The sequence below is a fragment of the Psammomys obesus genome, unplaced genomic scaffold, assembly GCF_907164565.1.
Source record: "Psammomys obesus unplaced genomic scaffold, mPsaObe1.curated_primary_1811, whole genome shotgun sequence".
Classification (NCBI taxonomy): domain Eukaryota; kingdom Metazoa; phylum Chordata; class Mammalia; order Rodentia; family Muridae; genus Psammomys; species Psammomys obesus.
In genome coordinates, this window is record NW_026591497.1 from 97445 (window position 1) to 109977 (window position 12533).

At 49.8% G+C, this 12533-nt stretch overlaps 1 protein-coding gene across 2 annotated transcripts in view; it reads right to left on the reverse strand.

Annotated features, from left to right (window-relative positions):
• Window positions 1–1145: 1145 nt before the first annotated feature.
• The window catches only part of Aifm3 (apoptosis inducing factor mitochondria associated 3), a 17116-nt gene continuing 5728 nt past the window's right edge, over window positions 1146–12533 (reverse strand). The window contains exons 3-21 of one of the 2 annotated variants that reach the window (XM_055610302.1): window positions 8710–8923; window positions 8355–8464; window positions 8090–8199; window positions 7954–7998; window positions 7671–7767; window positions 7476–7588; window positions 6948–7034; window positions 6470–6561; window positions 6254–6384; window positions 6029–6144; window positions 5864–5935; window positions 5725–5788; window positions 5169–5245; window positions 4953–5070; window positions 3678–3776; window positions 2913–2988; window positions 2346–2450; window positions 1720–1740; window positions 1146–1502 (exon numbers count right to left, since the gene is read on the reverse strand). In XM_055610302.1, coding sequence (XP_055466277.1) covers window positions 1463–1502; window positions 1720–1740; window positions 2346–2450; window positions 2913–2988; window positions 3678–3776; window positions 4953–5070; window positions 5169–5245; window positions 5725–5788; window positions 5864–5935; window positions 6029–6144; window positions 6254–6384; window positions 6470–6561; window positions 6948–7034; window positions 7476–7588; window positions 7671–7767; window positions 7954–7998; window positions 8090–8199; window positions 8355–8464; window positions 8710–8923 — 1787 coding nt within the window. In that variant the 3' untranslated portion in view covers window positions 1146–1462. The remainder of the gene's footprint in view (window positions 1503–1719; window positions 1741–2345; window positions 2451–2912; window positions 2989–3677; window positions 3777–4952; window positions 5071–5168; window positions 5246–5724; window positions 5789–5863; window positions 5936–6028; window positions 6145–6253; window positions 6385–6469; window positions 6562–6947; window positions 7035–7475; window positions 7589–7670; window positions 7768–7953; window positions 7999–8089; window positions 8200–8354; window positions 8465–8709; window positions 8924–12533) is intronic. The other variant, XM_055610303.1, reaches the window with a different exon arrangement.

The window sequence follows — 12533 nt, forward strand, 5'->3', positions numbered from 1 at the left end:
AACCTCTGGGTTCTCCTTTCCTGTTTAAGGGCAGGGACTTCATCAATTTCTCCCCCTTTCTGCCGTGGGCTTTGAACTCAGGACATGGTTGGCAAGCATTGTGCCACTATGCTACACCACACACTGTTTTTAAGTTGTGGTCTAATGCCAGCTGAAACGTTTCTTCGCCTGTGAAATGACGATTCAGAAAGTTCAGGCAAAAAGAAACACGAAGTCGTGAAAATGGGTAAAAGCTAATTAATTGGTTTTCTAGTCTCAACTTTTTTTTTCTTTTTGTGTTAAGTCCATATAAATGTAAAATAGTAGAAGCAGAGTCAAGAGCGGCTTCACAATGTCTATCCTAACTACAAAAACAAAACAAAACAAAAAACCGCAATATATAAAGTGGGATTGGCTAGGTTTTGAGTGGTTACTGTAATCTAGCTGAGTGATTTTATTTGTGAGGATAACAAATGGTGGTTTGTGTTTGTTTTCGTAGACAGGGTTTCTTTGTGTAGCTGTGGCTGTCCTGAACTCACTCTATAGACCAAACTGGCCCCAAACTCAAAGAGATCCACCTGCCTCTGTCTCCTGAGTGCTGGAATTAAAGGTGTGCAACACTACTGCCTGGCTCTGATTGTTTTTTTTTTTTTTTTTTTTTTTTTTAACAATAATGCATCACCACCTCCCAGCTGCGATTTTTAAATGATAATAACAACAGCTCAGGATGCTGTGAGGAGCATGGAGTTTGTCTCTAGTGCCAGATCCTATCTCTCTTAAGTGGGCAAAGACAAAAGCTGCCTCTGGCTTCTGAAGCTTTTTTTTTTTTTTTAAATAATTTAATTTTAAATTAAAATAGTTTTCATTTTATTCTCTGTGCATTGGTATGAAAGTCTCAGAATCCATGGACACTGGAGTTGCAGAGAGTTGTAAGCTGCCATGTGGGTGCTGGGAATTGAACCCAGGTCCTTTGGAAGGACAGACAACGCACTTAACCACACAGCCATATCTCCATCTTCATCTTAAAACAAGATCTCATGTAGCTCATGATGTACTCAAAATTCTGATCCCCCCGCATCTGCCTTGAGCGCTGCTATTACAGATTTGTCACATCATACCTGGCACTCCCTCTTAAGTATTGGCCCAATTACACTGGGACACAGATCTGTAGAAACATCTGTTTTAATTTTTAGTAATATTGCAGGGTCTTGTGGGAAAACAGTCCTAATAGAGGACACAGGCAGAGCCTGTCCTTCTTCTAAAACCAGCTGTCAGTGACAGCTGAGGCCTTGGGAATGGACCATCTTATGGAGGCAGCAGTAGCCTCTCTTGGGCAGAGGCAGACAGTTGAAGGCAAGTCTTGGGAGGACTCAGATTCCACCCTGGGGGATCCTGGGAAATTGGAGATTGGCACTTGCCCCAGGACTTGGTCTCTGACCTTGGTACCCCCAGCGGCCTGCCCAAGTCCACATCACATGAAAGCTCAGGATCCTTTCCCTGTGAGCCAAGACATGTCACCGGTTCTGCAGGAATAAGAGGAGAATGGGTCAAGACAGAAGAGGGTAGGTTCCCCACTCTAGGCAACATGAACAAATGACTCAAAGACAGCAGCAGGAACTGATCTGTGTCAAAGCATGGTATCCCGTAGGGAATGGACTTGGGCAGGGTAGGAGGGCTCAATCATTGGACTGGGGGAAGAAAGGCTCAAAACAGTCAACAGAAAAGACAGAACACACGTACTTGCTGTGCAGCATAAACAACCTTTGTGAAGGCAAGAGGGAAAAACAGAAGGCCAAAGAAAGCATGAGCATGTCATTTATCAGGTCCACTCTGAGTCTTCACTGTTTCCACCTGTCACATAGCCTTCGGCCCCTAAATCACCTCTGCCCTGTCCCTGGTCCTGGACGTTCTCTGTACACAGGTCAAGCTATGGGGGACTCATTGGCACCATGCTGGGATGAAGGTAATGGCTAGTGTCCACTGCCTCCAGATGTCAGGAAACTACCCACCTCTCTATGTACAGCACATCTGGGAACATCACTGTTTCCCCACCTGGCTTCTGCCAAGCTTAGCACAAATCACATTGGTCAGAAGTTCCAGGCTCGGCTCACTCAAAGTAGTGGGCTTTGCCTCCACCCAACAGGAATGGCTCCCCTCTGGGACATACACTTGTCTCCCTGTGAACACATCCTGTCAGCTTCTAAACCACAAATTGATCCCCCATCTTACCCAGAAGCCATGGGAACTAGAAGTGAGGAGAAGAGCTCTACAGGACTATGGGGCAACAGGCTGCAAAGATAACTTGAATAGATCCTACACAGGACACCCACACACATAACCCCAAAACCTCCCACACCCGCACTCACTCCACCTCCCGCTTCCGGATGGCTCGACCTGAGGCCAGCACCTCAGCCACCTTGGATACGATGGGATCGTAGTTCATGCTGGCCACAGCAATCACTTCATCACCTCTATAGAGAGAAGAAGCCTGAGCCTGAGGACCACTAGCAGCAGTGGTCCTTCTTAAAGATCCCAACACCCTTCAATCCACCTGGTGTGCTGGGAAGGAACAGGATGTCCTGAACACCCAGCCCTCCATTGGTCTCAGCAAAATCAGCTGCTGTAGGAAGCTCCAGCCCTTAGCACAGCTCAGGGATGGGCCCAGCCTTAGCATTACCTTTTCTCGTTGTAAATACCTACCCTTCGGTGTCAACGCTCACCTCAAAGAAATATCCAGAAGACATAGTATTGTTTGACGCATGGAAGGATTGTTACTGCTTCCTCGTCTTTCCTTTGTAATGTCTCCTGCCCAGCTATGACTCCCATTGCCATTCACTTGCCTTTCAGCCAAGCCCCTCCTGTTTTGCTAACACTATCCATTCCCGACAGCACTCCCGCTGTTCCATGCTCCCATTGCATCCCATTGCTCTCACTTGGTATAAAAAGCCACAAACTTCAGCTCCTCCAGATCCCCCTGAATGATGACATCATCGAAGCCTTCTCCGTAGCCTGTGGGAGGGTGCCCATGTGAATTGGGGAAGGGGACAGAGTCTTCATAGGCTCCCTAGCCTGCCCTCCTAACTCCTGTCTAAACAACCAACCTCCCTCCCCACCTCTCTTGGCTTTTTAAGACAGGGATCTCTGTGTAGCCCTGGATGTCCTAGAACTTACTCTGTAGATCAGGCTGACCTGGAACTCAGAGATCTGTTTGCCTCTGCCTCCTGAGTGCTGGGATTAAAGTTCTATGTCACCATGCCTGGCTCCTACTCCTACTCTTTTTTTATTACATGTATTTATTTTGTTTGTGTATGTGTGTGCGCACATGCACATATGGAGGTCAGAGGACAACTTGCACTATATGGGTCCTGGGAATCAAACTTAGATCATCAGCTTGGCAGCAAGAACTCACTCATTGAGCCATTTTACTAACCCTCTACGCCTCCTCAGTAGTTCCTAGCCCCACCACCTAAGTCTCAACATTTAATACAAATTGGCCTCCAGTTCCTGATCTTCCCATTTTAGCCTCCAGACTGCTGGGATTACAGTACACAACCACACCTGTGCCAAGCCAGCTCTTGTTTGCCCATTCTTAGTTCACATTGGACCCAACCCCCACACTTTAATCCCGAAGCACCTTCAGTCCCTACCCCCTAAATGCTATAGGCTATGCCCCATCCCCAGGACAGGCTTTTAGTTACCCGCGTAGCGCAGGCTCTTGCCGAACATGGCAGTCCACAGATAGGGTACCGTGTTGATCTCCGCCTCCTGTGCCAGCATGTTCTGAGCTGCTACCCGCCCTGAAAGACCCAGGGTGGTGAGAGCTCAACCCTTCCCCTCACCACCCAACACTGCCTGCCCTCAGCCCACGCTGGGGACCCTTGACAGGCATGGTGGTTGTCCAGAGCTCCCCCAGAAAAGGCATCCAAAGAGCCCACCTTTGGATGCAGTCAACTGGTGCAGAAAGGAATACTTGGCCCCAAGAGATCCACTTACATTACTCCTCTTTGAATGATGTGTTGTACATCTGAAAGGTCTACTGGGGGGTTGTGAGCTACTTCCCAATTGTGTACACAGAAAGCTAATCAGACATATCAGGTCTAAAGAGGGAAGACAATGGAGCACAGAGGCCAGAAGGGAGAGATGGCAGCCACATGTAGCACCTGCAGAGTCAGCACAGGTGGCTTGCCACTTCCAAAGCTATGTCTGAATCCATAGTTGAATACACTGAAGAATCTATGAAGAGCCCTAAGTCCTAATTATATTTGGCCAAGGTTCCTTTTTCTCTAGTAGCAACATTAGACCTTGAATTTGAACAGATCCTGGAATTGGGAGATAGCATTATTATCAGACCTTCCTATGATGGTGAAGGAAGAAGAAAGGGACAGTAGACATAAGAGAGAAGTCCTTTGTCCAAGACTAGAAATGAGGTCTTTTATAGGGCCTTGAGGTGGTTAACACACTGGTACATGCAGCTTAGGGATTGAGACCAGTTGTCCATAGTCCATGAGGCTCAGAAAACCTGGTGGCTACCAAATGTTGGGGGAGACAATTCCCCAAAAGGCACAACAATCCAACCAAGTCTGGGATATATAACTGCCTCCAGGGATTCATAAAGCAACTGAGCTCACAGAGGTAGTCTAGTGGTACAAGAGAGACAGGCCCTGAGTAAAAAGCTAATCTACTAAGTAAATCCTTTCTCCTTCTCTGTGGCCAAGAAGAAATTCTGCCAAATATATGACCCTGAGAACAAAAAAGCATAGTGAAAAGACAAACAGACTGGAGAGGGTATACAGAGGGTCTCTGGAAACAGGCCTTTCTATACACTGATTGATTATTGGCTAAGACTTGTTTAACAAGCCACCACCAAGCCTTGAACTTTAGACCCCAGATCATCAACTAGGGAATGGGCCTGAAGGTGGCTGAGACCCTGGAATGGCCTTCAAGCCCTTAACTTGCCTCAGGGCTGGGCATACCCTGGGCATGAGCCATCTGCCAGTGTGGGATGTTCACTTTCCGATTGTTCCTCCAGGCAAGCGGAAAGATGACAGCATCACCAGCAGCAAAAACGCCTGGGATGTTGGTCTGCATCATCTGTGGAGAGAGAGCCAGAGCTTTGTGGGTGGTACAGGGGGCTGACAGGGATTCCAGCCCTGCTCCACCCAGCATCCTACCTACTTCATCCAGCCCACCTTGTTGACTGGGATGAAACCTCGGGAATCCAGACCAATACCACTCTGCCTCAGGAAGCCTGTGGCAGGCACCGCACCTAACAGAACAGAAGCCATGCATCTACATCCTGGTCCCTCCTTTCCCCTGTCCTATATCTCTCCATTCCTGCTGTACCTGCCTGCCCCAGATTAATCACCCATAAGCTGCCCACCTGAGGTCTCCATGCATCCTGTTCCCTGTACCCCATCTGCAGGAACTATCTGCACCAACAGGTGTGATACAACTCTTCTGATGGGGACACATAGCCACACTCCTCCAACCCGGTGTTACCACCTTCCAGCTTGGCTCCACCCCAAACTACTATGTTGGCATAGGAACCAACCAGAGACTTGTCTGTGTCCTATGTCTCAGCTAGTGGTAGTCACCTGAGAGGCCTGCGCTGAGCTAGGTACACACCTTTCCCAATGAAGTCTCACTTTACAGATGGGGAAACTGAGGCTCAAGTAAGGGCCTGCGGTCATCTGAGGGTGAGCACGGACATTCCGTTTACTAGCATCTGCCTGTCTACCTACTTACCAATGCCTACCACGCAGACATCTGCCCGCAGAACCTTGCTGCTCTTTAGCACCACCTCCTGCAGCTGTGGGGAGGGAGTGGGTAAGCAGGTGGAGCACAGGGAGAGACACAGACAGCAGCAGCGGAGAGAAAAGCCCACCTTGCCCTCTTGAGCCCGCAGCTCCAACACCTCTGTCTGCATATAGAACTTCACCCGGTTGTTTTCAAACATCTGTGCAAGCAAGGAAGGCACATGGGCAATGGGTGAGACTCTGGCCTGGCATCAGGCCAGACAACCAGGGGACAGGCATTGAAACAGGCTCACCTTCATAAGGGCACGACCGACACGTTCCCCCAGGAACCTGCGAAAGGGCGTCTCCTCCAGCTCCACCACAGACACTGAATGGGCCTTCTCAGTAAGATAGGCAGCCACCTCCATCCCTGGGTGGTGGGCAGGGAGTGGCAAGGCTGGCACTCTGACACCTGGGGCCAGCACATCCTAGGACTGGCTTGGTAGCTAACCACCGCCTCCCTCCTTGAAGCTACTCACCCAGGAAGCCTGCTCCCACAACAACAGCATTGCGGCCCCGGGCCAGCCGCACCACGCGATTAGCATCCTCGGGGGTGCGGATGGTGAACACATTCTCCACATCTTTGCCTTTGCAGTTCAGGGTCTTAGGGCTAAGATTAATCGGTATTAATGAGGTTCCCAACCTGGCTGACAGCCAGCTGCCTAGTGCCTGGTAGGGGCAGCACATTTCCCTACCTGCTTCCTGGTGCCAGCAACAGCTTGCTGTACTCCAGCTTGAAGCCGTCTTTAAACACAACCTTCTTGCTTCTCACATCCACTGTGACCACCTGCAGCCCCCAGTGGGCAGAGTGAGACTTCAGCCCAAGCTTGTGTTGCTCACTTTAGAGTTCCACAAGACCCCCAGGACCCGGAAGTTATGTCTCTGTGCAACAACCTCAGTGCAGCCCCACAGCCTGTGCTCCTCTCTTTAAACTTTAGGCATCCCCTAAACCCTAAAGCTATTTTTGTGCTTCCAAGTCCCCAGGCTCTCTTGTCTTAGCTGGGGTCAGGCCATCTCCCTTACTACTCTACCAGGAAGAAAGCTCGCTGCTGGGTCCCAGGCCCGAGCAGAAGGCCAAGCACGCACCACACCTCCAGGGGTACTCATGCCCTCATGTTATTTCTGGTTCCCTTGAAGCTTTTTCATCGCCCGTTCCCACCCTTTCCTTCATACCTGGGCTTCGGTGAGCATCTCAATGCCATAGGCCCGAAAGAATTCCTTGGGTCTCAGGGCCAGTTGTTCAGGTTGTGCATCTAGGGACTGGGAAACGTGGTCATGAGTCAGGGCCAGATGGTGAGATGGTAGTTATTCCACTTTCTCTTTTTGTTTTGTTTTGTTTTTGAGACAGAGTCTCAGTTTGTAGCTCTGGCTGGCCTGGAACTAGCTATGTATATTGAACTCACAGAGGTCTACCTGTCTTTACCTCTAAGTGCTAAGATGAAAGGTATATGCATCAGACTCTTGACATTTCATTTTACTATAGAGGACACAAAACCCAGGGAAGATGAAGCCACTCTGCTATAGGACAGAACTCCACAAACCCAGATGTCTTAGGAATACCATCAACAGGCCTGGGAGACTGGATCAAAAAAAAAAAAAAAAGTCAGCTAGACCTCCAATCCATGACAGCCAAAGCTCCACATGGATGTGCCAGTAACCTGGAGGAATAAGGACCCAGGGACTACCCCATCCCATTCCTACCTTGCTGAGCTTGGCACGGTCATAGGGCAGATGTCTGTCTAGTGTGCAAAGGACAATCCGGTCTGAGAAACCTTCCTGCCTCAGGGTCTCCGCGCACACCAGGCCAGCAGCACCTGAAGGACAGCACCATAGGCCAAGGCCAAGGTCTCTCCCACCCTCCAGGCTTCACCTTTCATTCATCACCCCAGCACCAACCTGCACCCACTATGAGCACGTTGGTGCTGCTGCTGTGGCCAGCACTTGGAGAGATACACTTGGCCATCACCTTTGTCCTTCGCTGCAGCTGCAGAGCCTGGGGGTGGTAGGGGGGCAGCTTGTAGCTTCATATCCACCCTATGATCCCTCATTCCCCTCCCACACTAGGCTCATTTCCACCAAAGGGCTTTGCTACATGCCCTTCCTTCCCAGATACCCTCCCAGCCTGCTCGAAACCCTTCCTCTCAAACCTGGGCCTTGGTGACCTGAGTCACCCTAGTACCTGCTTGCTTGCCCGGACAGTCACCTTCTCTTTCTCGATCTTCACCTGAGAGGGCAGCATCAGCACCAAACTCTGAAATACTTCAGTCCTTGACTCCACACCACAGTCCCCACCACCACCATGTTCCCAGCCCTACCTGGAACTTATGCAAACTGTCCAGGCCTGGGAAGTCCTCTAGGTCCCCAGAACTAATATTGAAGCAGGCACCATGCCAGGGGCAGCGCACACGGCCCCGGGACAGTACACCTGGGAGAGGCAAATGAGTGACAGGCCAGAGCGTGAGCAGAGACTTCACTCTACAGCTCCTTGGTACTGGCTACAGGCCCTGGGGCCTGCTGGAATCCCCCTAGGGGCATGGATGGCCATATCCCACCTTCCATGTATGCCTCATGTCTTCTTACCTTTTACCAGGGGTGCTCCATAGTGCGGACACTTATGGCCCAGGGCATGAAACTCCCCATTGTCCTTCACCAGCAGCACCTTCCCCCAGCCCAGCTCCACTTCCCGCATCCTGGGGAGGGGCTGTGCTCAGAGATCAAGCCAGAAGCCAGTCATGTTCTCCTGTAAGTACCTCCTCCCAGGCCCCAGTCTTTGGGAAGCCCAGAGCAGCTGAAACACAAAGGCTGCACCCCGGGGAGCCAAGAGGCACAGCCCATTTCAGACCACTGCTATAGCCCATACCCTTCCCCCCCCCCCCCGCCTTTCCCATGCCCTTCACCTCCAGCCCTGCCACCACCCTGGCAGCCCAGCACCCACTGGCCATTCTCAAGGTCCTTGACATGGCAGATAGTAGCCTCTACACAGTCTTGAGGGCTGGGATAGGGTTGTGGGGCTGGCAGACGCTCTTCAGCATGGAAGTGTCGTGCTGTGCCATTGCCTTGGTAAGCTCGGGGGCTGCCCTTTCCGCTGGCCGACAGCTCCTCCTTGCCCCGCTCTTTCTCTGGCAGTACCACTTCAATCTTTAGTTCCACTGTGGACAGAGCAGCCATGACTCCTAACTGAACCAACGTTGTTCCCACCCCACAAACCAGGCAAAGGCAAGCAGGGCCTTGCTCAGGTCAGGCTAGCACTCCACCACTAAGCTACAGCCAGCCCAGTGAGGGAGTCACAGAACCTGTGACAGAATCGTTCTTTTTGTCTAGGAATGTCTAAAGGAAAGAACCTCCATGCCAACTCTTCTATCTAATGATGGACAAAAACTATGTCCCTGCTTGGAGACACATCTGCAGCTCAATTCACAGGCAGTCACTCTGGACAGTGGGGAACAGAGTTCACTATTCTACTGGGCAGAGTGGCTCACACCTGCAATCTCCATAGGCTGAGCAGCTTTCCATAGGCTGAACAGGACTTTTGTGAGTCCCAGACCAACCCAAAATACAAGGAGAGTTCCTACATCACTGTCCTTGAAACTTTTCTAACTTTAACTATTTCTTATTGTTTTGGGGATTTTGTTTTGTTTATTTTTTAGATGGTCTTAGACGGTTGAACTATTATAGCCTCAAATTCAATATATAGCTGACGGCATCTTTTATTTTTTATTTAATTTTCAAGACAGGGTTCCTCTGTGTAGCCTTGGCTGTCCTAAACTCACTTTGTAGACCAGGCTGGCCTCAAACTCACAGGGATCTGCCTGCCTCTGTCTCCCCGAGTGCTGGGATCACAGGCGTGTGCCACCTGCACCCACTGACATCTTTAAATTCTTGATCTTCCTGCTTCACCTCCCATTCGGTCTGATCACAGGCAGGCACTGCTTGGGTCACCGATAATGACTGCCTAGTGCTCAGTGGTGCAGTGAAGCATGTGCAGGCTCCAGATCCGAGGAACTGCAACAACAGCAGTAACAATGATAAACTAGGGTTTTTAAAAGCCAGAACAAGGCGTGATAGTGCACAGCCGTGATCTGACACTAAGGATGTAGAGACAGGAGGATCAGGAATTTAAGGTCCTCCTCAGGTACATAATGAGTTTGAAGGCAACCTGGGAAAAAACTGTACTCAGGCCAAGGCATGGCTTAGTGGCAGAATGGCCTGGCATAGGTGAAGCCATGGGATCAGAGTCCGCAACAGGTAAAGTACAGGACATGATTTCAACTTTTTTATCTATTCAATTTTTAAAAATAATTACTTATTATATGTATATCTGCATGCCACAAGAGGACATCAGATCCAATGGGACAACAGTTTTAGATGGTTGTGATTAGTATGTGGGTGCAGGGAATTGAACTCAGGACCTCTGGAAGAGCAGCCACTGTGGGCCATCTCTCCAGCCCTTCATAAATAAATGTTTAAAAATTATTTTGTGTATATGGGTGCTTTGCCTGCATGTGTATCTGGGCACCATGTGTGTGCCTGGTGCCCACGAGACCAGAAGAGGGCATTAGGTCTCCTAGAGCTGCCAGTTGTGAGCCGCCATGTGGGCACTGGGAATCAAACCTGGTTCCTCTAGAAGCACAGCCATCTCTCCAGCCCCTAATTTCAACTTCTCTGTTTTTGTTTTATTTTGTTTTGTTTTAAGACATGGTTTCTCTGTGTAGCCCTGGTTGTCCTGGAACTCCCTCACTCTGTAGACCAGGCTGGCCTCGAACTCAGAGATCTGCCTGTCTCTGCTAGGATTAAAGGCGTATGCCACCACCTCCTGGCTTTCAACTTCTCAATATAGCTATGTCCCATCAGTTTGAGATTTATTCAGCATTTACCGAACCCCATGTGGTTCATGTCTCTGTGTAAAGGGTCTGAAGCCCTGGCAGTGAAATCAATAAAGGTATATAGGGGAAGCTCAGAGGGGCAGGTCAGGCAACTATGCAGAGGCTGCATAGTGTCCATGGGTCCTACTCTAGGATAGCAGGAGGAGGTAGCTGGAGACTGACATTTTCTTCTTTGAACTTTTCTGCATTTCCCAAAATCCCCATGACATGCCTGCGGTATTTTTTTTTTTTTAATTAGAAAGGAACAATAAACAAAATTTTGAGCAGCCGTAATCCGGTCTCCTGGGCTGCTACAGTAGGGAGGAGGCCAAGGAGGAGAAAGTTAAGCTGCTGACACAGCATGGGCTATCTGGAAGCAGGCAGCTCCTCTCTCCATCCCCCCAGGCATCAAAGCCTCTCTCCTGATTTTACCTCTGAACCCCTTCACCTCAGACCTAATACCCCAAAAACAAAGGATACAAGGCCTTGCTTCTGAGTCACATTTTCTGGCCTGTACTTGGACCCCATCCCTCCAACAGTGCCTAGCATACACACAGCTGCTCAGGTACAGTTCCCATAGTTGTATACTCTGGCTCTGTAGGCCCTGCATGGGTCTTTGATCCTTGCATCCTGAGCCAAGCCCCCCTCCACATCCAGGTATCCTAGCCTCCCACTCAGGCACAGCTACTGCAGGGGACAAAGGCAAAGAGCAGCTCTTTGACCGGGCATGGTGAAGAAGATGCATGTGCACACAGCCACACTGTGGAGGCTGTCATATGGGGGTGGGGACTCCTTCTAACATACTTTATGTAATGGTGTGAGAATGTTTATGGAAGAATTAAGAAGAAAAATATGTCAGGCTCAGCTGATTATCAGTGTTGAGAGCTGTGGGAGTCCACAGGAACAACCTAGCAGGACGCCAGATAGCCAGCAAGTCAGGCTGCTATTCTCTGAATCCTTCCAGAAGGTTCCAAGGCATGCTCACTGATGTTCTTCTGGGGAGTAATTAAGTCTGGAGAAGCAGCAGAAAGGAAGGCTAGGAGGAGGACTCTGCCACCCACAGAGCCAAGTCAGCCCGCTGACACTGTCTTCACCTCCTGAGCCTCAAGACACCTTAGTCACAAAATGAGAGAGCAGGTTATGGCAGAGATGGCTGATGGAGTCACACTGAGCATGGTAAGGTACTGGGTTCTATCTCAGGTTCAAAGAGGAGGGATGAGCTGTCAGGAGCAGTGACAGACACCTGTAATAGCAGCACTGGGAGGCTGAGATAGAGAACTGCCATGAGATCAGGGAGGCTGAGATAGAGAGCTCAGGGCTAGCTTGGGCTTCATTGTGAATTACAGGCCGGCCTGGGTTACCATGTGAAACCCTGCTTCAAAAAAGGGTTAGGGAGGAATGAAGGGCACCTGCCCATTTGCGGATCATGTAACTAGAACAAAGGTTCCATTTTGAGACTGTGCAGTAGTGTTGTTCAGGTTTGTTTTTTTATTTGGCTTCGTTTGGTTTTGGTGCCATGCTAGGGATTAAACCCAGGGCCTCTCACAGGTTCAACGTTCATTTGACTGCTGAGCTACCCGTGCTAGCTGTGATAACAGATTTGTCAGAGAGCTCTGAGCTTCCTGGAAGACATGTTAAAGAACAAAACCCTGATAGACGGTGGTTAGATGGCCAGATGAAGAGACATGTACTTCCCGTTAGTGTGGATGGGGGCAGGTGTGTGTGTGTGTGTGTGTGTATGTTATAGAATATAGGGGTGTGTTATATAGACATTATCTGAGGGCATGTGAAGGCCAGTAGCTGTTGTCAAGGGACTATCACTTTCCTTCCACTCCTCCTAGTCCCCCCAACTTTCTTTCTTTCTTTCTTTCTTTCTTTCTTTCTTTCTTTCTTTCTT